The sequence below is a fragment of the Telopea speciosissima genome, chromosome 1, assembly GCF_018873765.1.
Source record: "Telopea speciosissima isolate NSW1024214 ecotype Mountain lineage chromosome 1, Tspe_v1, whole genome shotgun sequence".
Taxonomy (NCBI): Eukaryota; Viridiplantae; Streptophyta; class Magnoliopsida; order Proteales; family Proteaceae; genus Telopea; species Telopea speciosissima.
The window spans coordinates 32,170,010-32,196,299 of NC_057916.1; the positions used below are offsets into that span (position 1 = coordinate 32,170,010).

At 41.7% G+C, this 26,290-nt stretch overlaps 3 protein-coding genes across 4 annotated transcripts; 2 read left to right on the plus strand and 1 right to left on the minus strand.

Moving 5' to 3' along the window:
- The first annotated feature begins 4,691 nt into the window (after positions 1-4,691).
- LOC122668567 (CRM-domain containing factor CFM3A, chloroplastic/mitochondrial-like) lies at positions 4,692-19,552 on the plus strand. Of its 2 annotated transcripts, none has more exons than XM_043865112.1 (10): positions 4,692-5,677; positions 5,943-6,438; positions 6,540-6,670; positions 13,587-13,937; positions 14,581-14,737; positions 14,833-15,125; positions 15,625-15,684; positions 15,815-15,904; positions 16,004-16,241; positions 19,264-19,552. In XM_043865112.1, exons 1-10 carry the CDS (start codon positions 4,757-4,759, stop codon positions 19,302-19,304), a joined length of 2,778 nt encoding a protein of 925 aa, XP_043721047.1. In that variant the 5' UTR covers positions 4,692-4,756; the 3' UTR covers positions 19,305-19,552. The 2 variants fall into 2 exon arrangements, with proteins under 2 accessions (XP_043721047.1, XP_043721051.1); XM_043865116.1 differs by having other exon boundaries at positions 16,004-16,238; positions 19,261-19,552.
- On the plus strand, positions 17,594-19,552 carry LOC122668576 (DNA-directed RNA polymerase V subunit 7-like). The gene is made up of 3 exons (XM_043865123.1): positions 17,594-17,712; positions 18,337-18,894; positions 19,193-19,552. The coding sequence occupies exon 2, from the start codon at positions 18,346-18,348 to the stop codon at positions 18,874-18,876; it is 531 nt and encodes a 176-aa protein (XP_043721058.1). The 5' UTR covers positions 17,594-17,712; positions 18,337-18,345; the 3' UTR covers positions 18,877-18,894; positions 19,193-19,552.
- A 2,772-nt stretch (positions 19,553-22,324) lies between these two features.
- On the minus strand, positions 22,325-25,412 carry LOC122661592 (GABA transporter 1-like). Its single transcript, XM_043857043.1, has 7 exons — positions 25,106-25,412; positions 24,559-24,681; positions 23,905-23,999; positions 23,624-23,810; positions 23,370-23,500; positions 22,865-23,080; positions 22,325-22,743 (listed from the first exon to the last, which is right to left on the minus strand). The coding sequence occupies exons 1-7, from the start codon at positions 25,332-25,334 to the stop codon at positions 22,348-22,350; spliced, it is 1,377 nt and encodes a 458-aa protein (XP_043712978.1). The 5' UTR covers positions 25,335-25,412; the 3' UTR covers positions 22,325-22,347.
- Between the last annotated feature and the right edge of the window lie 878 nt (positions 25,413-26,290).

Here is a 26,290-nt window from a genome sequence, read left to right on the forward strand (position 1 = left end):
CGAGTTCTTTCGCTTCTCCCTCCCTCAACAGGGACCCAATCTTTACAGTTTTCGTGGGGTCCTGCTCATCAATCATGATCTCAACAAGCTCTTCTATTGGTTCGCCTTGCTGGTAGCACTGATCGCCCTCGCGGTTGTCTGTGACTTTCACCGCGAAGGTCGTTCCCCTGTAGTTGCCCTTGATCTGCTTTAAGAAAGCAGTGTGGCATTCGTGAGTCCTTTTTTGCTCAGTCTGGCATTCCCTTACACCGTTAGGGGTAGAGAACTTGACTTTCAGGTGCTTGGTGGAAACCACGGCTCCTAACTCGTTTAAACTTGGCCTGCCGAGGATGACATTGTAGGCAGTCGCGACCCAAACTACCATAAAGTTTACCCTTATGGTTTTTTTACAAGGGGCAGTCCCCACTGTCATCAGGAGTTCTACCGACCCCTCGATTGGGGCAGGCGCTCCTGAGAACCTGTACAACGGTGCGGTCTCGGGCTTTAATGTGCCTGGCTCGAACCTAAACTGTAGGTAGGCATCATACGACAGCATGTCGACTGATGCCCCGGTGTCCACCAAGATTCTATGCATGGGCCGGTTGGCTATAACCACCTGAACCACGACAACGTCGTTGTGTGGCTAGCTTAGCCCCTCCATGTTTTCATCTGAGAACGTGATCACAGGCTCGGTCCGTGCTCTCTTCTCGGGCATCTTGGCCACCGCCACGAACCGTGCCTTTGCTTGGCTTTGCGAGACGACTCCTGTCCCGGGCCTCCCAAGATGGTAAGGATGACAGGTGCAATGGAGGTGTTGGCTTCGATGTCAGTCCTCTTGACTTCTCTACTGTCATCGCGTCGATCACCTCGACGGTCGCGATCATCCCCTCCTCTCGTTTGTCATCCCTCTATGGGTCACTCCTTAGGGTTTTGCGACCTCTGGAGTTATCTTTTCCATCTTCCTTGATGTAGCACCTCAGGTGGCCTTTCTGGATCACGTCCTCTATCTCTCTTTTTAATTGCCTGCAGTCCTCCGTGTCGTGGCCGATGTCTCTGTGGAACTTGCAGTACTTCTTCTTGTTCCTATCCTCAGGCCTAGAGAACATTGGCCTGGGCCACTGCAGTAGACCCCGATCGTATACCTCCATTAGAATCTTAGTCCTACTAGTGTTGAGCAGCGTGTAATCTGGGCTCTGGTACCGGTCTGCATACCGATCTGTTCTTGACTTTTTAGTGTCTTTCTTCTCTTCTTTCTCGCTCGCTCTTTTCTTTTCTGAAGCCTTGGGATTTGCTATCTTTTGCGCCTTCATATTGTCAAACATGTTGGCATACTGGTAGTAGCGATCCAGTAACTGGGGCATGTTGGTGATCGGGTCAAGAGCGAGCGACTTCACCAGGTCGTGGTTGGTTACCCTATTGTGCAGGGTGTTGAAGGCCATGGCATTGTCCAGGTCCTTGATCTCCAGAGCCTCCCCGTTGAAGCGCGTGATGTAGTCTCTTATGGACTCATCATGTCACTACTTTACTGCCAGTAGGTTGGTAGCTGTCTTCTTTTACTTGACGCTGCTTTGGAAGCGACTCACAAAGGCTTTAGCCAACTCCGTGAAGTTCTTGATGGAGTTGGGCTTGAGCTTGGCAAACCAGAGCACCGCTGGTCCTTTTAGAGAGGTTGGGAAGGAGTGGCACGATACGACATCTGACCCGCCATACACCGTCATCATTGCGTTGAAGTAGCTGATGTGATCGTTGGGGTTGCCCTTCCCATCTTATGCCTCAAAAGTGGGAGGTTTGAAGCCTCGGGGGAGTTCAGCCCTCATGATCTCAGCCATGAAGGGATGCTGGCAGGGCGTGAAACTCTCCTCAGGCACACTGCCCTTCTCCAGGGCCTCCAATTTGGTGTTTATTTCTCTGAGCTTATGGCCAAGCTCACTCTCAAAGGCCTGATTGGCCACAGGCTCAGCGCGGGTGCGACGTGCATTCAACTCATCCCGAAGGTCTTGTCGGGCCGACCTCTGTTGGCTGGCTTGCTCGATAAGAGCGTCTGAGGCCTTAGACCGACTCCTTTCTGTTCTGCCATGGGTCCCCCGATTGGTGGACACTAACTGCTCCACCACGCGAGAAGGGTTGTTCCTTGTGGGCAGTTTTTGGTACGGACGATCACTGGCGGGGGTAAGCTCCTCCGAGATGGGTGTGATGATCCAGCCCTGCTCCCAGTCGCTCGTACCTCATCTCTAGTAGGCCTCGGGTTCTCTTGCGCTGGTCTGGGGAGTATCGGGGCTGGGGGCAAGATCGGTGTTACTGTAGATGTTAGGTTGGCCGCTCTCAAAGCCTGAGGAACTCATTTTGATGGAGGACTTACCGCTGCAGGTCCTGGATCTAGCCCACTGAGGCTGACGCATCTGGGATTATGGTTGCCGGGATGAATCCCTCTGACAACGGAGGTGGGGGTGGCAGCGCTCTCGAGCTCAGGCTGGTTTATCCCGATTCTGGGACTGTGCTTGGTCCAGCCGCACTTGCTGTTGACGGCTGGGACCCCGCCATGCCTGCTGCCGCCGCCAGTAACTAGGATCCGGTTGGTGCCGCAGTCGTCCGTTGCTGGGTCTGCTTCCCAGCTTGTCCTCCTCCGCGGGTGCTTCTCACCAACAGTCGCTCGACTAGGTTTTCCCCGGCCTGTGGGGCTTCTGTGTTGGTGGGAGCCACATTCTGTTCGCCTGCCACGATCTTTGGTTAACTGGTAGAAGTTTTTAACGGCTTGCTATCGTCGTTCCCACAGACGGCACCAATCTGTTGCAACAGAAAAGTCACCGAAGCATCCTATGCCTGCAAAACGAGATTAGCAAAGACTACCGGGCTATGCCAGCGATCTCACTCCGATGCTTAAGTCAGAATCCTTAGCAACAGATAATTAGAGTAGAATTCAGATAATCGTAATTGGGTGTTACCTCCCCTACTTAAGGTGGGCGATGGGCAGAATCGTGCCTTAATAGGAAAGCTGGATTCTCGGAGTAGAGTGAGAATGTTTAGGAGAGATGTGGGGAATAATGTTTATCCAAAACTTCTCACGCGCTTGATTAGGCGCAGCGTGGGCGTTAATCTCGGGCCATGTTAGCTCATGGCAAGCTTTGAGTGGCTTATGTGAAGTATGGAGGTCGCCCCTCTTTATTGGCTTGGGCCAAGTCGTCGTTATTTGGATGGTGGAGGGGCGTGCCCGCGCTATGGTACGAGTTGGATCCTAGCTCAGTGCCAAGCGATGCATGTCGCTTCTTTGGCCTCGTTCTAGACGAGCTCATAAGTTTGTGTCAGTCGTGCATGTCCTCAGCCCATCCTCTGCGTGCTCATTAACTCGTTCTCGCAGTCAGAGACTTCTTGACCCATCAATGAGATTTTCGTGAGAATGAGATGCAACCAAATCATCAAATTACGGTGTTTCAATCTTGCTAACATTTCTAATTATTGCTGAATTCGTCTCTTGACCGACTTGCTCTCAATCTCTGGACAACCCTTCTTCAAGGGTTCGAGCCTCTTCATAGCAAAGGTGATTCTTCCATCAAGAACAGCTTTGTAGTACTTTCCATTAGGAGTTAGGACTGGACCCAATCAACTGGTGGTTGTCGGTTGAGAGAGCGAGTTGTAGAGTCTTAGGATCAATCTTAGGAGTGTCAACCGCAGGGCCTTTGAGAATTGGGGTTCTGCTCATGTAACAGAGAACCAGCCGCACTAAGAAAGCAAAAAGAACCTCGAAGAATTACCTAGTTAAAATTCCAAACAAAATGTTGAGGCATATCCTACAAAGACTATTCTTTAAAATCGGAAACCCTAGATGGAGATGGGGAACCTGTAGGAATTTGCTCGGTCATCTCTTTTCGGCGTTGGGTGGTAGGAATAAAGACAATTCCGAGAGAAATCATATAATAGGAAATTCTTAATTGGACACTACACAATTGAGTTTTTAAACCTTGCTTTAACTTGTGACATTGTTTGATTTCTTATATTACCTTACAATAAGAAGAAAGAATTGGGGTTATTGGTGCAATTTCATATTTTTCAAATGGCAATTGACCTTCTTCTCCGTTTCTGGTTTTGCAACTCTCTCCTCTTCCTCCTGACCCTTCTCAATTTTCATCACTCTCTCGCCGGCGAAAATAAAGCCGAACATGGAGATGAAGGTCGGTTGCTAGAGTGGGGGAAGGGACTCAAACACATGATGCTTTAAGAATCATTTTATGTCTAAAGTATACTCCATGTCATTGCTTAACGTTGAATTATTAACGGATGAATAATTTTGTATTTTCTGAAAAATACAAGGGGTGTATTTTTTAAACTTCGGGTTGAATAGTATTTTAGGCAAAATACAGGGGATGTACACGTAATTTTCCCAAAAAAATATATTGATCAATACTAATCCGAGATCGACCGATCGGATCCCAATACCGATCCAGCCGATACCAGACCGTGCCCAGATCTTATTGAACCATTGAATGCATCCATCTGTTTGTCGTTGTTCTCCAGTAATCCTTCTTGAAACGGGCCGGAACAGAATCGGATCCCGGTCAGTGTTCGACCCATTTACCGTCCTGGGTCCTTCTTCGTGGATTGGATAAACGAGGAAGAGAAAATACTTTCAGGATTAAACCCCAGAGCCACATAAACCTCCTAAACGGCGAAACCTGCAACTCGTTTATTCATTCCAGTTAATGAAAAGCCTGTTCTTTTCATTTTGATGTATATATTTTGCTTGATTCGTTGGTTTATTTAGTAGTCAGTTTGAGATCCTAAGATGGCACTTGTACCTGGCCGTCAAATTTATCCAACGACCTTTTTGGATTCGTTTCAGTGCTCTCGCTCACGATTCAACAGTTCTCGCTTGCAAATTTTTAGGTCTGGTTCGTCGATTCCCAACAAAAAATACAATTTCTATGTAGCCCAGAACAGCATTAAACCAGATTCCGTCCCAGAGGAAAACCCACAAAGAAGTCATAATTTTGTACTAAAAAACAGTCATAGCAAGTGGTCTTCTGCCGGTGAAACACAAATTTCTCAATTTCCTTCTGATGGCGGTTTCTACGGTCGTAGTTGGATTAGTAAGTGGAATGAAAACCATCAACAGTTGCTCCCTAAAACGCCTCAAGCTGTGGTGGATTACCGAAACAGTGAGGGTGTTTCGAGCGAAGACGACGAGCGGAGTAGTAGTACAACCACTAGCAGTAGTACAATGGAGAAGATCGTGGAGAAATTAAAGAGATTTGGGTATGTTGACGATATGAACGAACGGAAGGAAAGAGTGCCAGAGAGAGGATCTGTGGAAGATATCTTTTATGTTGAAGAAGGTATGTTACCGAATACGAGAGGTGGTTTCTCATCAGAACTTCCGTTTGGGGTGGGAAATGGTTTTACGGGTGATGAGAAGGTTCGTTTTCCATGGGAAAAACCATCTCCAAAGGAAGAACAAGAAGAACGGAATTCAGTGAGGCGAAGGAGTAAGACCTCTTTGGCTGAATTGACTATTCCAGAGTCAGAGCTGCGGAGGCTGAGACATTTGGCTGTTCGGTTAAAGCAGAAGACTAAGATTGGGGGTGCCGGCGTTACTCAGGTGGTCGTGGATTTGATTCATGAGAAATGGAAGGAGTGCGAGGTCGTGAGACTCAAATGCGAGGGAGCTCCTGCACTTAATATGAAACGGATACATGAGATATTGGAGGTTAGCTTTTGAATAGTATCTAACGGTTTCTTTCTTCCTCTAGCATTTGGTCAATTACTATGTGAATCGGTGTATCTTGAATTGTCCTTTCCCCCCCTCCCCCTCCCTTCTTTTTTGTATAGCTACCATTGCATGATGGAGTTCATATTTCATAGCATAAGCCTCGTGATATATGAATAATGCTTTCATTAAGTCAGTTTTCAATCAGTAATGGGTTGTTCTTGTTTAGCCTATTTGCTGATATGGATTATTCCATGCTGTTCAGAGAAAAACTGGTGGGTTGGTAATTTGGAGGTCTGGCACCTCTATTTCTTTATACAGAGGTGTTGGCTATGAGCTTCCTTCAATGCAAGAAGCAAAGAAAAGGATGCAGAAGACTAGTGAAATTCCCCATAATATCTTTGGAAAGGAAACAGGTAAAAGTAGTAGTGATCCTAGAGAATATGGTTCGTATAACGATAAACAGACACCTCAAACCAGCTTGGCACCTACTGTTGAGAAGAAAAGAGATGCAGATTCATTGCCAGAAAAGAAGTATGAGCATGAAGTGGATGAACTATTAGATGGTCTTGGCCCTAGGTATGTGGATTGGCCAGGAAGTGATCCGTTACCTATAGATGCTGACTTGCTACCTGGTGTTGTTCCCAACTACAAACCCCCTTTCAGAGTACTTCCTTATGGTGTGAGGTCTACTCTTGGAATCAAGGAAGCAACAGCACTACGAAGGCTTGCTAGAGTTTTACCTCCACACTTCGCCATAGGTATGCCACTGGAGAGGTTCCATTTTGTAAAACTTCCTTAGTTGATTCCATTTGAAGCTTATTTGTTTTTGGATACTGAGTTTAGACTTTTCTACCTCTAGGAAGGAGCAGGCAGCACCAAGGGTTGGCCATGGCCATGGTCAAACTGTGGGGAAGTAGTTCAGTTGTAAAGATAGCACTCAAGCGTGGTGTGCAACTTACAACTAGTGAGAGATTGGCTGAAGATATCAAAGTAAGTCAATATCCGAGTCCCACTTGCAGTTACTTTTGAAATTTAACTCCAACTGGCGGGTTGGAATTTTCTTCTCGTGTTGTCTCCAATATCTTCATTGAGTTCCGGCACCCTTACTCATTTTTCCGAAGCTGTTCGATCTTTATCTATTTTATGTAATTTAAGTGCTTGAATTGCTGCAAATGATTCGTTTGTTCAGCCTTTATTTCATTTTGCTCTCTTCTCTATGTTAACATTGAGTGGGTGGGGAAGAAAGGGATTTTGTGGAGTCTTTAGTTCTGATTGTGCTTTTTTGGCCGGAAGTGTTTTCCTTTGATTCTCAAGAGTGAAGGTGTGCTGAGTTCACATGTTTACAATTAAAGTAGCACTAAGATTGGTGTTTTCCTATTACTCATTAATTATTAGTGAATATGGGGTGGGGAGTGGACCACCACCTTCTTGGCCACTGGATGAGGTTATGTGCACCATTTGTAGCGCCTTTGCTATTCTCTTCATAATTCTATTTTATTTTACGACAATGGTATTTCTTTTATATAAATAGATAACACATGCTGATATTTTCTTAACACATAAATAGATAAGCATGGTGAAATGCACTATAAATAGATAACACATGGTGATATTTTCTTAATACATAAATAGATAAACATGGTGAAATGCATTACAGCTTTTTAGAGAGTACTCCAGTTTGTGACTTAACAACCTACTGATCTACACATTTACAGTCAACCCCTTATGCCTAGCAATTGTACATGTATACAGATTTATTACTGGACAGGGCAATTAGATATTATGTTTTCTATGTACTTTTCCGTTAACAAGAAAGTTTTCTTATGCAATAAGAGATCTTATTTTGATTTTTGAGATGGAGGCAATTACGCTTGGTATCATGTGTATTGTGATATGCGATTGGAAGTCTACTCTTGATTTGCTTACAGAAATTGGGATGTTAGGGTGCATGTAAACCTCTTGATAATCCAATGGATCCCAATGTCAAACTTGCTGCAGATGAGGGAGATGCTCTTGATGATCCAGAAAGGTCCAGAAGGTTGGTTGGAAAACTGAATTACTTGACATTCACTCGGCCTGACATCTCATTTCCGGTCAGTGTTATGAGTCAGTTTATGTCATCTCCTAGGGCTCCTCATTGGGATGCTGTCATTCGGATTTTGAGATATCTCAAGAAGGCTCCAGGACGCGGGTTAGTGTATACTGATCATGGACATACATGAGTTGAGGGATTTTCTGATGCAGATTGGGCCAGATCAATGATTGATCGGAGATCAACTACAGGTTATTTATATTTATTGGAGGTAACCTTGTCTCATGGAAGAGCAAGAAACAAAGTGTAGTGGCTAGATCAAGTGAAGAGTCAGAATATCGAGTCATGTCACATGCTACTTGTGTGCTGGTCTAGTTGAAGATGTTGTTGACTGAACTTGGGTTTGAGATTTCTCCACTGATGCAGTTGTAGTGTGACAACTAGATAGCAATACATATTGCCTCAAACCCTGTATTCCATGAGAGAACTAAACATATTGAAGTGGATTGTCACTTTGTGAGAGAAAAACACCAACAGGGCATAATCTCTACAAAGTATGTCAAGACTGGAGAACAACTTGCTGATATTCTTACTAAGTCTCTAGGGAGTGGGTGGGTTGGCTACATTTGTAACAAGCTGGGCATGATTGATATATATGCTCCAACTTGAGGGGGAGTGTTAGAAAGGGTAGATTGGGTATTCCCCCCCCCCCCCCATCATCCTCTATATTCAACAAAGGAAGGCAACCTTAATTAGGAGGCTACCTCCATTGTCAAATGTAGGTGGGTGTTGGGTGACTTTGCTTGTAGATGGTTATGATGGACCATCTATAAATAGGTATATTTCCTTCAAAGAAAGAACATGAAATATATCTCTTCCTCTTCTTCTCCTATAGACTTGTTTATCCAGATATAGGTTTCTAACAGAAAAGACTGAAAGCAAGAAAAGGCATCAGACTTAGTCCGGAGAAGATATACCCACGTCAGTTAACCCTACCCCGAGCAACAATTCTAGAGGGACCCTATTAGTCAGTGTATAATAAAAAATAGAACAATACTTTTATCATCACTGGGAAAATAAGAGGACCTAGTGTGCTTTGCAAGTTCACAAATGTTACAATTAAACCGGTCTAGGTTACAGTATTTGACTAAGGAAGGAAACAAATGACTTAAAATATAAAAAGAGGGGTGACCGAGGCGACAATGCCATTGATGCAGTTGACTAAGAGCACTACTTCTCGAGAGATGTGAGCTGAAACTGGAGACGGAGCAGTAGTGAGACCTGGATCCAAATAGTAAAGGCTATCCCGTACCCTACCATATCCAATCGTTGCCCCTGTCATTAGATCTTAAAATAATAGTGTGTAGAATAAAAGTGAACATTGCAATTCAGATCAACGGTAAGGTGGTAAATAGAAAGCAAATTTGCACAGTGGTTAGGGACATACAAAACAAAGGACAAAGAGATAGAGCCTTTACCAAAAATGGCAAAGAGGGAACTATTAGTTACTAGGATCTTGTCCTTACCCGAACAAGAGTTATAAGTATGGAACAAGTCCGAGGAGCTGGTCATATGATCAGAGGCTCCAGAATCAAGAAGCCAAGAGGAGCTAGAGTGAGACAAAGCAAAAAATAGACTTGATTGAGCAAGATGTGAAGCAGGTGTAGTGGAAGAAGCCATGGTAAGGGTTGCAGTACCAAGTTGAGTCACCATACGCTTGAGAGCAACCAACTGTTTAGAGGAAAAGGGAGTAGGTGTGGTGCCATACTGCCATCTATGGTCTTAGAGAGATGAGCCTGAGATCTAGTAGTGTGTTGTTTCCCACGCCCCCTTCCCTTGGGATGGCCATGACGCTTCCAATAGGTCTCTCTGGTATGGCGAGGACGCCCACAATAATCACACTTAATCGGGTACTCTGTAGATGAACCGGGTTTACTGATAGAGCCAGAACTATCTGAAGTTGGTGAAGCTTGAGGGGTAGTCACAAGAGCAGAATGAGTAGGGGTAGTAGGTGGTATCATAAGTTCATAACAAAATAACTCTTGTCTTTATGCTGAACAATATTATAAGTCTGGAGAAGTGTGGGAAAAGTATCTCTACCAAAAATCTAGACACGAATCTGATCGTATTCCTGGTTGAGGCCAGTAAGAAAGAAATAAACTCGTTCCATTTCACACTCCTTCTGGAAAGTCTCAGCACCATAGGTGCAAACTATGGGAATTGGGTGATAAAAAATCCAACTGTTGCCATAAAGTGTTGAGGGCAGAGTAATAGGTTGAAACAAATAGCTCCTTCTAAGTGGCCTCACGAACCTGACGATGGAGCTTATAAATCTAAGCATAATTGCTAGTCTAGGCATATGTCTGCTTAGCTGCATCCCACAAATCTTTGGCAGAGTTCAACAATACAAAGTTACGACTGATGGTTGGTTCCAGAGTTCAACAAAAAAGACATTACAAAGGCATTATTAGCCAACCGTGTGTCCTTAGTAGAGGCCTCAGTAGGCATAGGGGTGTCACCAATGATATAACCCGAAAAATGGTTGCCTTGAATAGTAAGGAGACAAGCTCGTGACCAAGCAAGATAATATGTTCCATTCAACTTGGTGGGTCTTGGCGGGAGAGAAGGGTGATGATGGGGGATTCCAAGAAGATTCAGGTCACTACACCCAGATCCGCCTAAGGAAAAACTAGTACTCTCCATTATAGCGCCAAGGAAATAATCATAGTAGGTGAATGAGAAATACCTTCACATGGGAAGATTATAGCATATCAGCAAGGCACAGGCAGAAGAATAGAACCAACAAAGGCGGTAGCAAGCACGGAGAGCTGCGATAAGGTACAAAGGGTTAGACGGGTGTGCTGTAAGAGGTGCAAGAGGCACACGAACTAGGCGGGAAGGATGGAAGGGGGCATGGAGGCTTATTGTAAGGCCAACATTAGCGCAAAAGGTTAGGCACGAGGTCGGCAAAGGCACAGGGGTCTGGCGCTAGGCGGCAGAGACACAAGGAGCGTAAGGGAGGGCTAGGCGAGAGTTACAGAGGACTAACAAGGGCCTGTCGGGAAGCTTGCAGGAGCGTAGGGCCTAAGGAGCGCAGGAGGCCTGGAAAATGACCGACGACAGGTAGAAAGCCCAAATGGGAGGCAAAAGGCCTTATAGAGGGCCTGGTGGTGGTCGCACCTGGAAAGATTAGGCGAGGGCCACAGGGGGTTGGTAGGGCAGCGCGAGGGCCTGGAGATGGCAGGGGATGAGCGTAGTGGCTAGGGAGGCCTAGCGGCGATCAGTGATGGAGCCGATAGAGATCGGTAGGGCCAGGGGGCCTATGGATGGTGAGTGGTGCTGCAGCAGTGGTCATGGGAAAAAAAATGTCAGTGGTTAGGTGAAGCGTTAGTGATGGTCAACATGGTGCGACATGCAAGGAGAGCATGTTCAGTCAACCATGCTTACCATGGGAGGCCGAAGCCTCAGCGGCGGCGGTGGTAGTGAACTCCGTCAGCGGGAAAAAAATACCCAAAAAAGGATTGGGCTCTGATACCAAGTTGAGAAGAAGAAGATTAGTGAGAATAGATTGGCATGTCAATAGTGATAGAGGCCTTTATTATTTATAGATTGGATATGGTTACTAGTATAGTATTCTGAGTCACAATACAATCAACCCTACATACATTGAATCTAGACGAGCACATAACCCTTATCCTTAACACATTCTTATCGCAGTGAGTTGCCAAAATTCTGCTATGGACTGAAGATGGATGTGCACAACACCCAGATTAGTTCTAGACTCACCAAAACTCGTGGACGAGTTGTTTTTTTAAGTGGGGGGAGGGGGGAACTGATGCAACACAAGTCCATCAGTTGGGTTCCAAGGTAGAATTGTATTTGGCCTATATTTTAGGGCTATTAAAGCCCAGGTTTCTGGCCAGAATTTCCCCCATCGATCCAGTGTTTGTGGGCCATATTTTGATATTATCTAAGTCCACAAACCATGCCCTGTTTGCAGCCTTCGAACAGCCTGTCACGAGAGAGGATTTCTTTCAGTTTTGGTGGGTCTCATGGCCAGCTTGTATGGGTCTCATGGCCAGCTTGTATGGATTAGATTAAGGAGAAGAACTTGGAAGATATTTTCCAGATTTTGGTGGGCCCAATGTCCAGTTGCATGGAGACTTTCTTCAAGGGATGTTGAGCTGTCAAGAAGGTTTTGAATTTCAAAACAAAGCTTTCCAACAAGTCCAAGATTGCTTAAATCTGATTGATATTGAAGGAGTTATGTATTGGTCAAACTTAATTTGGTGTGCGCGAATTCTGTCAAAATCGCTCTGAATGAAAATATTTTTTGGACATCAAAACAAATGAATATTTTACCGCAATTTTGGTTTTTAGCAATGTTTTACCATATTAAGATTTATGGAATTTTTAGATTTGAGAAAAACCCTTGCATTAGAAAGTTGAAAATTGCACCTACCGCCGAAAATCCAGTTTTTGTTCTTGAGCTTGGGGGTTGACTTTTTTTCCTTTTGGAATTTGATTGTTTAACTATTTTTATTGGATTCAAATAGGGGGGTATTTGCTTATTTAAGAATTTAAGAATAATATCTTAAGTAAATGAAATTACGTAAATGATATTAGGCATAAATAAGTGTCTGTATACATAGATTTCCCACTGAGATCTCGACGAGATCTTGAGATCTGGCACTCATATAAAGGAGTTTGGGTCGAGATTCTCGAGATCTTGATGAGATTTCGCTTGAGTTGTTGCATTTTTTTGTTTCGTATGCCATCTCGTCTCGACCATGGGAAAAAACGAGATCTCGCTCGTTTTAGTTCTATGGTTCAGTTGTGCCCAATAAATTAAACCAAATCCAAAACAACAAGCCCATCTTTCCTTCTAGCTGGAATTCTGCATCATCCCTGTGTTCTTATAAGTTGTAACATCTTCAACCTGCTGCTCATCACTCGTCATTACTGCAGCATTGGTTGTTGACTTGTTTTACTTTCCTGAACAATTGTAGTGAACCTTTTCATATTGTACCCTATTGATGCAACTCCTAGGTTTCTACCAATTCATTTGTTTGTTACTCTATTATTTCTAGTTGTGCCGTTCAATGATCTCAACACCCCTCTCATCCATGTCTGTCTAATGCATGTATCGTTTCTTGGTTGCCGTACATTCTAATCCATAAAGCATGGCGTTCTAGTAACCTTCTAATAATGTTTCCCCTTCAATTGTAGTGTGTTTCACTAATCAAACAGCACTTAAGAAGTGCCTTTTCATATAATTTTTCACATGCAAATGCAATGTGCAACATACTTTTCAATTCACCCTCCTTAAGGATAACAGAACCAAGCAATGAGATGATTGAATCAAGATAGTTACGATGGGAAGCTTGTTTCTACTTAGTTTTATATTCATATATGTTAATGAATTTAAATGAATCAATATGTATATATGGAGCTGTATGTTATATCTAATTGTATTTGCTTTTTTGCTTATTTGCTTATTTGATGACAATAAAGTAATTTGCAGTCGCCATAAATATGGATGTACTACATACATGCATAATTGTAAGAGACACGCACTCTACTATTATGCGGTTCCTTAAGCTTTGTTTTTGAAATTTTTACAAGCACTTAGTATCCATTTTTGAACTGTTATGTCACAAAAATCTCCTATGAAGTACCTAAAACACCAAAATAATATCTTCCTAGTAATGTAATTAATCAATTCCACGCCATGTATGCCCTGATTGATAACTAACTTTCCATCCATTATGTGTTTTAATCTTGTATGTGTATAAGTGGTTTTAGATTATTACCTTTTTACTTGGGGGATTAGTGTTGGATGTTTGATTAGATCTTTTTGGTGATTGAATTCAGAAAATAACTGGGGGTACGCTTCTTTCTAGAAACAAAGATTATATCGTCTTCTACAGAGGGAAGGATTTCTTATCGCCGGATGTAACAGAGGCGTTGTTAGAAAGGGAGAGGTTGGCCAAGGCCCTGCAAGATGAAGAGGAACAAGCACGGGTTAGAGCCTCATCTATGGTTATTCCAAGTGCTGAGACAACAGGAGAATCTAGTACTGCCGGTACTCTTGGGGAAACTCTGGAAGCTGATGCCCGATGGGCAAAAAAGTTAGATGGTGATAATAAGGATAAGGTTTTGCGAGCTGCAGAACTAGAAAGGCATGCAAAACTTGTTAGAAAGCTTGAGCGGAAGCTTGATCTTGTAAGTTCTTTGAACATGGAAAGTATAAGTGACAATTTAAGGTGTGGATTGAAGAAGGCCTTTAATTGCTAAAAGATAATCATCATATGCAGTTTTTTTTTTTTTTGTTGGGGGGGGGGGGGGGGTAGGGAGGGGGAAGGTACCAGCAGGAGACTCTAACTCAAGACCTCCTGGTGAGCATGGGCATGAAGCGCACCACGGCTCACCAACTGCACTAGGCAGCTGTTGGTATCATCATATGCAGTATGAAACAGTCTTTTCTGAGTGTCCAAGTTTTGAATCTATGTTAACGTCTCAAACTTTTCATGACAATGCAGTCATTTAAGGTTTGGGTTGAAGAAAGCCTTTACTTGCTAAAAGAGAATCACTATATTTTGAGGTTGGAAAATATACATCTGATTGCTTTCCTGGGGGGAATAAAAAAAAGAAGTTTGATGTAGGGGAGTTTGACTAAATATGGGGCAAGTATAGGACAGCGATTAGTAATTAGCCCGCCCTTATACATGAAATTCTTTCATGCTTTTAAATGAATTTCATGCTTTTAAATTTCTTGTTCTATTAAACAGATCAGTTCTTCCAACATATCTGATAGCATTATATTCAATATGGTATTTCTTGACTTTCTGGAGTTCTGATTTATCAGGCTCAACGGAAGTTAACAAAAGCAGAACGAGCTTTAGCTAAGGTAGAGGAATTCTTAAAGCCAGTAGAACGGTCTGGAGATCCAGAAAGCATCACTGATGAGGAGAGGTTCATGTTTCGTAAACTCGGACTCAGAATGAAAGCTTTCTTACTCCTCGGTAATGACCTACTATTTTTTTTTTCTTACAGAGTAATTTGTCATTTTGTTTTTCTCGTCCTCGTGAAACTGTGGCAACATTATTCCATCTTTCAGGAAGGCGTGGAGTCTTTGATGGTACAGTAGAGAACATGCACCTGCACTGGAAGTACAGGGAGCTAGTTAAGATCATTGTAAAGGCTAAAACTTTTGATCAGGTCAGAAATGTTGCCTTGTCTCTGGAGGCTGAGAGTGGTGGTGTGTTGGTTTCTGTGGACAAAGTTTCCAAAGGGTTTGCCATAATTGTATACCGCGGGAAGGACTATCATAGACCTGTAACATTGAGGCCGAAGAATCTCTTGACAAAAAGGAAGGCTTTGGCTCGCTCAATTGAGCTTCAGAGGCGTGAGGTATCTCCAGAAATATAGTATGCAAACTATGGTGCTCATGTTGGACCTGATATCCATTGTATATGTGGTCTGCCAACTTATGAATTTGACCCATTGAAATGTTCTAACCTCACCCATGGCTTTGGATAGAATAAAAGAAGGTTGTCATTTTGGGGGGGAAAATATTAATACATATGTTGATTAGAAACAACCCAGATATTCTGGGGAATAGACCACATGAACATAGTTGTCAAAACGTCGCCTAGGGGTTCCCTCCTCCAACTCCTAGGATCGCCTAGACGTCATGACAACTATGCACATGAATGGTACTGGGTATGGGTTGGTTGTGGGCAATGGATTTCAGGTCTGTACAAGTTTCCTGGCAAAAGCAAATTAGGAACATTTTTTTCTGTCATTTATGCAGTAGGATGGATTCTTATTAAAGGTTTGAGGATTATTCTTAAGATTGTCACATGAATTTTAAAATATAAATTGTTTTGTCTTGTCATTGGATGAACAGGCACTTTACAACCATGTTTCAGCTCTGAACAGAAGCGTGGAAAATCTAAGATCTGAGCTTGTATGTATTCTTGCATATTTTACTTTTAGTTTGACTAATCTAATTAGGCTTCAATACAACCCATATGGTACTAGATTCTGCTTACTTCCTTTTTCCTCTATCCTTATTCTCTCCCATTTCTTTTGTTCAGGATCAAATGGAAATCATTAAGAGCCAAGGAGACGAGGAGTTTTATGCCAAACTGGATTCTGCATATTCTACTGAAGATGAAGATACTGAGGTTGATATTTCATCTGATCTTTTATTTTTCTAATCTTCTTTTCACTTTGCTGCGAACGAAGACTATATTATTGATTGTCCATTCCTTTGACCTTTACAGGACGAAGATGACGAGGCTTTTCTTGAGTCCTATGAAAGTGACAATGATGGTAGTGATAATAATGATGCAATCTCAAATTTCGAGACAGAAACAAACTTTCCTTATGATGAACAAAATGTTGATGGCAGTAGAAATGATGCAATCCTGAACCTGAATGTAGAAACAAACTTCCCTTGTGATGAACAAAATGGTGATGATGGTGCCGATAATGTACATCACAACCCCCACGCAGAAAAAAACTCTCTTTATGATGAACAAGATCAGGTTAAGGAAACAGGTGATGAGGCTTCTGAACCATATCGATATGTAGAATCAAATACACCTTGTGTTGTAAACCTTAAGGACAGCTAGTTGCTCTGAACTAATTGAGCCTTTTATGTTGTTAATGAAAAGCTTTGTAAATTATGTTCAAGAGCAAATTCAGAGTCTATGGGTCTACAGTACTAGCAGCCAACTTCACATGGAATTCATGTATAGTTTCCTAATCTTTGTATAGACAGACCACGTAAGGGCACTCATTGGGCGGCGTCTATGTCCCTGACTTCGCTCTCTCACATGGTTTTTTCTTTCTTTCCTACCTACCCTGATTATGTGGACTCATGTGAATGATATCGTCTTTATTGTCATCGGTGTGGTTTAGAAGATTCTCCTACGCTTATTTTTTTGGTATGAAGATTCTCCTACACTTACGACATGGGGAATCTTCTCTAAAAGGGCAAGAGATTGCTGCCTAATTTAATGGCCTTTGCATTAGTGTGGGGCCAATGAGAGCGCACACATGGGCATTAACATGGATGGTAGTTTTCATTTTACAAGGGGTGGGGTGGTAATTTCGTGTACTCCTGTTTAGATGCAGAGGCCATGTGATCAGACAATGTTCTTTTTCCTAAACAAATTAGAAATAAAAATAACAGAAAGAGAATGCCACCTTTTGTGTAGTGCATGCACCACCCCTACGCCTTGACACAGGGAGCATGAAACCCCGGAAATGCTTAGGGCGTGACGATCATTTCATGTGCCCCTGTGTCAGAGTGCAAGGGCGGACATGTCTGGTGCGATCGGGTGACATTCTTTCTTCCCTAACATTATAATATAATTACCCTTATAATATTTGAACCATCAATGATTCAAATCGACTAAACATACTTAGTACACCACCGAGTTTTCTTTGGATCATTATCCTCTCAAGTTACTTGCTCGATATAGTTGTCCGGTTTTTCTTATAGGGGGTGGAAATGATTATCTAAACCCTGCCTAAACACGGCCTGGGTGTGGTTAAGTTGTCATTTCTATCCCGAAAGGAACTGGACAATAAGAGCAGGAACCTGACAAGAAAAAAATTCGTTTTCTTCCTATAAGGGGTCAGCCATTAATGACCCTGGTATGAAGATGAAAACTTCCCTCCACTACCAAGTACCAATGCTTTTCCTTGCACAAACTCCGATTTTCTGGACATTGGATTAGAATCCCGATTAACTCACTTTCCCTTCTTTAAAGCTTCCTTGATTCGGTCTCCACGTTTGACTCTCTTCCTCTTTTTGTCTTCCCGATTCTCTCCTCTCCCGCAGTCCCACTGTCTCTCCTGCGTAGTCTTAGTCCTCAAAATCTCCAGTTCTCGACCGGAGAGGACGAAGACTCGCTTCTGGGGTTTACGAAGGTTCTTTGCTTATCATTCTTCGCAGTCACCTTTGAGTCTTCCAGAGTTTCTGGTATGTATGATTCACGAAACTGTTCTGTTCTGACGAATCTCGGTACTACTCGAACGGATTTTTTTTGTAATTTCAGGTGGGATTTTAGTAATGCAGCTCTTTTGTTCTTTCTTTTAATCTAAAATCAACTACAAGGCAGACCCCGGGGGCGGGGAAAGTGCCGATGAATGGGTAAACCCAGGCTTTATTATGCATCAGAAACTAAAAGCCCTAGCTTATCAAGCCAGGGTAGACCCCGACTTTGCCCTAGTTGAAGGTTCTCCTTGATTATTTCAGCGGCTAGACCAACATCTACGCTTATCTTTTAGTTTTAACTTTGCGGAGCTGTTCTTGTTGTGTTTAACCTTTTCTCCCCCTGATATTGTGTCTGATTCTAGTAATACTTTGCTTTCTGCATGTTTTTTTTTTTTTCTTTCCTTAGTTGTTGCCTTATGATCTTAGTAATGCTTTAATAGTTGTTGTTGCATGTCTATATCTGCTCTTGTTCTCATGGGTACCCAGCGTTGGATTACTAACCTTAGGCTTTTTCCATGTGGTAGTAGTAGTTTTACTCTTTTCAGGATTTTTATACTAGGTTGCTTACTATGGATGTCAAACTGGTTCTTTTTTGGGTTCTTTTGACAGGAATCGAAAATGTATCTGGAGGTAAAATTGAACTGGAATGTATTGATTTCTCCTGAGCACTTGGATGGAAAGGGACTAATGCTGCAACGCTCGATAATCCTACGCCTATTGGAGGACTTCGCCACTAGGAAGGCCACCAAGGATCATGGTTACTTTCTTGCACTAACTACCTTGGATAGAATAGGTGAAGGGAAAGTGAGGCAGGACTCAGGGGATGTACTCTTCCCTGTGCAGTTTAGTTGCATCACCTTCAAACCATTCAAAGCGGAGATTTTGCAGGGTTTTGTAACCAGAATTATGAAACAAGGGGTTTTTTTGAGTAGCGGACCCATTGGGCAAATATTCCTGTCATCTACAAAAATGCCAGACTACCGTTATGTTCCCGGAGAGAATCCTTTCTTTCTAAATGACAAACAGTCAAAGATAGAGAAAGATGTAAAGGTACGCTTCATGGTGCTTGGGACAAAATGGGCAGAGGCAGATAGGGAATTCCAGATGGTGGTTACCTTGGAGGGTGATTTCCTTGGACCCATTTCATAATTTGGTGAGTAAGATGATTTCCTTGTGTAGTGCAGTTTAGTTTTTATAATTTATTGGGTAATTTTTTAGGTTAAGAATAATTGTTTTTTAATGGTTTAAAGCCTTCTCCAAATGGCTAATATTTGCAAGGCTGGAAGATGATGCCTATGGAGAGGGGTGCTAGAATCCAGGTCCAGTCTTGTGGATTTCTTCTTAGATTGAATTGTATCTATACCATTTTTTTCATTCATGGAAGTTTTAAACCTGGGAGGGAGGCTGGGTGTTTTGTTTATGTTGTTTTTTATTGTCACAAGAAGTTGGTATGTATTGGTGACAGGTGTAAAGAGACAGTTGTAAACGGAAAAAAGACAGCGAGAAGCCATCGCCCCAATAGATGCTCTGTAGAAAGCGTCGAACCTCTATGTGGATGGCACTGGGATCTTCTTTGATGTAGTAGTGTTAGTGGACCAAATCTATAGATCCTTCTTTTTGTGATTGGTGGATAAGGAACTTGAGCAAGATTCTGAATGTCTTTGGTTATCCGACTGATCTGTTGTGAAAATCCTGTCCTTTGTATTCAGTTTCAGTTCCTTTCAATTGTTTTGAATGATTCTCTTGAATCTATGTAAAGTGCAGTTATTGAATTGCTTCCTTTTTTCTCCTTCATGTATCTATGCAGATTATATTTTTGTCTTTGGATTCAGTTTGCTCTGTATAATAGAAGCATGTAAGTACGATTAGATTGCCTTTCTCATGGGGATTTTTCTTTTTAATTGACATCTTTCATTTATTAATTTTCTAGCTTGGTTAGGGTTGCATTTGTTCTATTTGTCATCTGCATATCGTTATTTGTTCTGTGGTGATTGCACATTGGCCCAAAGACTCATCAATTCAATGCCAGTGTATGGTCCTCTGATTTTCCCTAATTTGTCAGTCTATTCATTCCTGTTCTAGGATGCTAAGTTAACCTTACTTTGACTGTTAAATGCAAATTAAGTTCTACAAAAAGTTAGCTTGGTCATTAATTGTTTTTTGAGTTGTGACACTATGTTCCATTCAATGATTGGTCAGTATATACACTAAGTTGAATAGCCAGCAAGTCATGTCATGTTTATTGTCTATACTTTGAATGTTGCGAAGACATTCCCTCCATTTACTTTGTTTTAGAAGAGTGCTGATAACTTGGCCATTCTAATTCTATGATTATGTTCATTTCCATGGTCACATTTGTATACCTATTTATAGGATTACACTTATGTGTGGGTTGAAGTTGTCTTAGTGACTGATAAAGTTGTTCATTAACAATTGTTCCCCAATAAAGCAATTATCTTTTATTATTTTTTTTAAAAATCACACAAGAATTGCTGACATGCATCTGTATATAGTGAACAGAATAAATTAGAAGAGTATATGGTTTGTACTACATTGCTATAGCATCACCACATAATATCTGGTTTTTTTGCTTGGAATTTCTCCCACAGAGTGTCCCAATGATTCCTTAATAGTTCATTCCTTTTTTCAGCTCCCAATAAGGTTTTCAGTAGGTTCAGAACGTCATTTTTACCTATCAATTGCAGATGTAGTGTCTAGTGACTTGTTGGTTTGTTTTCATTATTTAATGACATTACAGTGTTTTCTTTCTTTTCCTCCCCTCTTGTGTCTGTTCTTCTGTTTGATTAATGCTATTATATATATTTTTTAGGTTAATAATGCTATGCTATATAATTTGCACCTTCTTTATGAGTTTATTAGTGAGAGAAATGTTAACGTTTTCTTGTATCTAATATATTCATTAATACTTGATGGTTTACTGGAAACATATTATTTTGATTTTTTAATTGGAATTTTTATTCTAGAGGCACAGTTTACTGATTTACCTAACGGCAGAGTCGAATTGTAGTGTCCAACATCCTGAACGGGGTGACTCTCTGACATAGTTGTCAAGCCGTTGCCTAGTTGACCATCCTGGCATCCAGGCACCTTGACGACTAGTGTTGCCTTGATCACCTAGGCGGGTGTTTTGGTTGTCTTGGTCACCTGACATCCAGCCCCCCTTCAACACCTTGGTTTTCCACTCTGCTCCCAAATTCCTCCTGAATCATAGCGATCCTTTTGAAGTCATTCTTTTTGGCTGTTCTGAGGTGGCCACAAGACCATGTGCCTCTTTAAATTTTTAGAAGGTTTTATTAGTCCACCACTAACTAGCTGAGGTGGTTACTCTGGACCTTTCTCCCTTTCTTGTGTGAGGTGGGGCTGATTTCTTTTTAGTTCTTTCTGTTTCTACTACTTTGTTACTGATGCATGTTAATTATGATTATATTTAAAAATGGGTTCACCAAGTTCCACTATTTGTCATGTGGAACAATGGATTTGCGTCTATGCTGCTGTAGTTTCAAAACCAGACTGTACATGAATTTTTATCACCTGTGGTTCTCCTGCTCAGTACGGTTCCCCAATGCCTCTAATAAAAGGGGGTGGGCCTCACCTGGACAGTGTGTTTGGTCAGGGGGTGAAATGGTCATTTCAGCCCCCCTATGAAAGGAATCGCACAACCGTATCGATCAACGAACCTCAGGAGATAAAGGTCTGACTGTACATCGAGTGGATGTGTTGGTTTTTTCTAGTTCGACTTGGGGACAAACAGGTCTTAGAAAGCCACGATTTGGTCCATTATGCAGCTGGCTGGTTTGTTTGGATCTTAAAGCAAATGGGGTGTTCTAGAATTGGAACAGAGATACCAAAGCCACAGATCGCAACTTACGCCGAATTTCACCTTACTTAGCAACCTTGGTTGCCAATGCTTCACGACACCTCTGTTGCACAACTCATGAACAGAGATACACTGTGATGTGGCTTTTAGAAACGATACAGGCAGGGGAAGCAGTTGCTGGATGGGTTATTGTTATCTCCAGTATGGCTTAATGATCAATTCTGCAACAAACTTTCCTTTCATCTTAGCAGGCTCCAAGTACTTCGAGTCTTGATTTTTTGAGCATTGACCATGGCAGGCAGCTATTATGATACCATTTGATTCCAAAAGATAGTAGGTCCTCCCTCTCCTTGGAGGACCTATTATTACAAGGGTTGGTCCCCCTACCATCGCTGTAAAGAATGAAAAATTTACTGCTCCCAAAGGAAGTATCTTTGAGGAATGAAGAGGATTCATAATTTTCAAAAAAAATATCTCTATGTAGACCAAAAATATTTGAACCTTCTAACCATCTTAGACAACTCAAGAGTATCATCTCCATAGATTATTAGATGTACCGTACGTTTCTTGAACTTACTGTTTCTAAAGCTTCAGAAACTTTGAACAAGCTTCTTTCTGTGACTTCACAATTCAGTTGCTAGGCCAAGAAGCTTGGTCCATGTTTCACCAATCCGAGGGAAGCAGAGCTAGCCGAAAAAGTATTTGTCATCTCAAATACACTAATGCAATAATGATCACTTAAAAAGAAGATGAGACTCTAGGGAAGAAAAGCTTAACAAATGTCACATATCATGAAAGAACTTGTAAGTGTTAACATCTTGTACTATGAACTTGACTGCCCCAATGCAACCCAGTATAGAAACAATGGAAAACCAGGTGGCAATGATGATGTTAAGGACCTTCACAAAATAGCCAAGGCTAGATTGCTTGGGCATTTTTCCAGCTTTCAGAAATGCTATAGCAGGGAAGACAAAGTCTAGGGGTGTGAAACCAATGGCTCCACAGATTGAAACAAAATCCCCAAAGAAAGGTGTTGCTGCAGCAATTGTAGTAATGATAACAATATAAGCCAAACGAAGAGCAACATATTGCACTAGCCTTCCGATCTGAAACTGTTCTTCGGCCTTTTTGGATCTTTTTCCATCTTCAAAACAGGCAAAAGTTGGTCTACAGTATATCTGAACACAGAGAGTCAAGTATGAGCAGGAATTGAATTTGTTCCATAAGTATCTGATGCTTACTAATGAGAAACATCTATAATAAAAGAATTTAATTGAACAACTTAAGTTTGAAGTACACCTGATAACACCCTGATACTTGAATAACTGCAAAAATGTTAGCCATGACAATTGCCCACTGTGGAACTGTGAGGGAAGACAGGATATAAGGTTGAACTTCTGATCCAAAAGCCCAGAAACCTGTGAAGGCTATCTGCCAATAAGTCAAGACAATCACTGTGTATGCAGCTGAAACACCTTTATACATGTTCTTCTTTGCGGGTTCCCTCAGCGTATCCTGTTTACAGAAAAACCCACTAGTTTTAATCCTCCATAAATGTGGGAATATGATTGAATGAAATCAAATACACAAGGTTATGAGCTAATTAAATTTAGGGAAGCAGTTTTCTGTACGGGAGTGTGGCCTACGCCAGCACTCCCATGTGTCTATCTCTCTCTTCCTTAAAACAAGGGGCAGAGGTGTCTTTTCACATGGGGAAGAAAGAGAGAGACTCATGGGAGTGCTGGCGTACACCACACTCCCGGACAGAGAACTTTTTCCCTTAAATTTAACAAGCTTATTATGCCTGTATTTCTGGAAGTATTGCATCTCCAAATGAAAAGGCGATTGCCCCTAGGGCATTGAAGGCTTTGAATGCCTTAGTAGAGCTGCTTCCTTGTAATCCATAACTAATTGTACTTCTATCAATCTTCTTGCCTACAATAGGAAACAAGTATTTAATGTAGGATTGACCATCACATGGAAACCGTGCAAAAACCAAGTGAAATTCATTACTAAATCCCATAGAGAAACAGATAGAGCAAAGGATCTCAGGCATACCATCATAGATGGTCACACCAATGACTGTGCCAGCAAATCCTATTGTGCTGAAAGTGCTCAATGCATTCACCCATCTCAGTGAGTGAATATCTGGGAGATGTGATAGAATTAGTTGAAAAATTCCAAAGAAGACAATGAAGTGCTGTAAGGTTAAGGTTCCATTTGAATGATTGTACTTGTAAATTGCCTGCACAAAACAGAGAGGTGGAAAAGAATTTGCATGTCTTAGTTAATAGTATCAACTGTGAGCAAAACCTCGATTGAGATCATAATCAACTAACCTTCAGGCTGCTTCCGGCAGCAATTTGGATGGCGATGTTATTGCCTAGGGAAGCCACCTGCTGAAAAAATGCAATGGACCGGTAACCCCAGGGCCCTTCAAAAATTTAAAACATGATAGCAGTTAAGAAGAAAACACAAGGAACATAAGCACTGCTATTAGAACACCTGAACAATAAAAACTGTTTTGAACACATACATGAGAATATGGCCTTGTAAATGCTCTAACCATGTTACATATAGCATACTGTATCTGAATATTTTGTATGTAAAGAGCAATTGATAAATCAAAAGGTGTGGACATGACAATAACATGGAGAGATTTATCAATAAATTGCTTGTAAATTTCCATGGCTTTGTATGCTAAGACTCAAATTTAAGCCCTTTTTTTTTTCCCCCTGGATAGTATAGAATTGGAACATCTAGTTCTGAATTTTCTTGTTGAAGGACTTTTGTAAAGCTGCTTCTGAAACATGATTGAATGAGAGATTCAATTCTGACTAGCAAATTTATCTAGTAGGGTAGCTTCCTTGCTGAAATACTCAAACCAATCTGCGAATATGAGTTGCGAAAACCTTCATAAAAACAGTCAAGTAATAATAAAAGTCAAGTAAAATATGATCAGATTATACAGAAGCAGAGGAGCTGATACTAACCAAAGATACTCTTGGCTAAATGCCGATAAGTAGTGTGTTGCTTCCCATTCCACTTCCACAGAGCAGCAATCAAAAGACTACAGTACCATGTCGCTAATGTTGCAGCCACCAAACTAGTTACACCTGAACCAAACCAGAGAAAATCAGATTTATTAGAAATCTCTCAGATGAATTGCACAAAAAAATCCTCCCTAATGTATCTCTAAATTCCAATCAGAGGGAGATGGAATTGGTGAAATTATCAAAAAGTTAGTTGATGGGCTTGAAAGTTTGAGGCTTCAGAATCTCTTATTAAGTTCATTTGGAAGGTAAAAATCAAGTAAATGGTTTTGGGGATTGATTTGAGTGATGTTATGCTACTAAGCTTCCCACAACTGGTATAGTTCTTCAATCATATATAACAAATGGGATTTTGCTGTTAATTTGTGTGTTCATACAGAACAGTTAGGAGACTAAAAATTGTTAAGTTCCCAATTCTCCACTGTAGTTCAAGTCACTACTGTGCTGTTAATGAGTTTTAAATGGGAAGTTGAAGAAAATTTTTTACCAAGAGGCCAACCCAGAGAAGCAAAAGCAAACGGCAGAGGAGCATAAGCAGCCGGAGTGGCAATTGTAGTAGCGATATGGAAGGCGGCGTGCTTCCAAGTCCCTTCCCTTCGATGATCAGAAGAAACAGTTACTCCTCCACCTTCTGCATCTACCCAACTAGTATTCCCCTCTTCTGGGGTTGATTCTACTGTTTTTGTTGTTTTTTCTGGTGATTGTTCGATACTCATATCTTAGTTTTTTCTGCAACTAATGATAGCTTTGGCTGAGAATATAGTCTTATTCTTCTTCCCAAATCCCAACTGCAGAGACATTGAGAGAAGAGTAAGAGTTCTTCAACGGCACTTTATTGTCTGTATTTCCAAATTATTGAATTTGGTGTGAAATCTCATCAACGGCCGCCTCTCAGACTGCTAGCTTGGCGCCAAAAAAAGTAAGAAAGTAGGTCCCATACAAATTGATCCCAAGGGGTAACTATCGGTTGGACGAAATTTTGTTGTTAGACTTTTTGAAACCAAAGGGAAAGTGAATTATTCCATTTCCTTGGCTGCCAGTTCATAGTAGCAGGTACAACAAAAAAATTTCCCCCTATAAGTAACCATCACAAGTCAAAAACTACCAATCAGACCAAACTTCAAACCCTCAGAAGTCATTACCTTTGACCAAAGCACGTAAGAAACCAAAAAAAAATCCTCTGCGGTAGCTCTCCTTGCGGCCCCAGTGAAGCAACAACTTGCATGGATCAGAATCTCTTGCCTGTGCAAAGAACGCAATAGGGTGTCTCCCATCGGAAAATTATCACCTCAATTTGCCTGTCCATCAATTTCCTCAATTCCTCTAATAGAGGGAGGTGGACCCCACCTGGGCAGTGTGTTCAGGCAAGGGGTAGGGTGGTCATTTTTGCCCCTCTTATTAGATGAAATTGAGGAAATTGAGGAGCAGATAAATTGAGGGGATAAAGATCCGTCTCCCACCAGTAGTAGTGGTGGTGGTGGTAGAACTGATAACCCTAAAACCCAAAATTGGTTCCCTTAGACCATTCATTGCTAAAGTAAGTATAGTGTGGAAAGAATCGCATATTGCATTAGCACTTTAATTATAAAAGAAATTAAAGAAGGAATTTAGCATCACGTTCGAACCCTATCTATCTTTCTAAAATTTAAGAATTAAAAGATTGATAAATTAG

Coding starts and splice junctions, on each gene's coding strand:
- LOC122668576 (XM_043865123.1), top strand. CDS start 18,346: ATGTATCTGGAGGTAAAATTGAACTGGAATGTATTGATTTCTCCTGAG.
- LOC122668567 (XM_043865112.1), top strand. CDS start 4,757: ATGGCACTTGTACCTGGCCGTCAAATTTATCCAACGACCTTTTTGGAT. Junction 13,938..14,580: donor TTGAGCGGAAGCTTGATCTT/GTAAGTTCTTTG, acceptor CTGATTTATCAG/GCTCAACGGAAGTTAACAAA. Junction 15,126..15,624: donor TTGAGCTTCAGAGGCGTGAG/GTATCTCCAGAA, acceptor TTGGATGAACAG/GCACTTTACAACCATGTTTC.
- LOC122661592 (XM_043857043.1), bottom strand. CDS start 25,334: ATGAGTATCGAACAATCACCAGAAAAAACAACAAAAACAGTAGAATCA. Junction 24,682..25,105: donor TTCTCTGGGTTGGCCTCTTG/GTAAAAAATTTT, acceptor GGTTTGGTTCAG/GTGTAACTAGTTTGGTGGCT. Junction 24,000..24,558: donor TTTAGCCAAGAGTATCTTTG/GTTAGTATCAGC, acceptor AAATTTTTGAAG/GGCCCTGGGGTTACCGGTCC.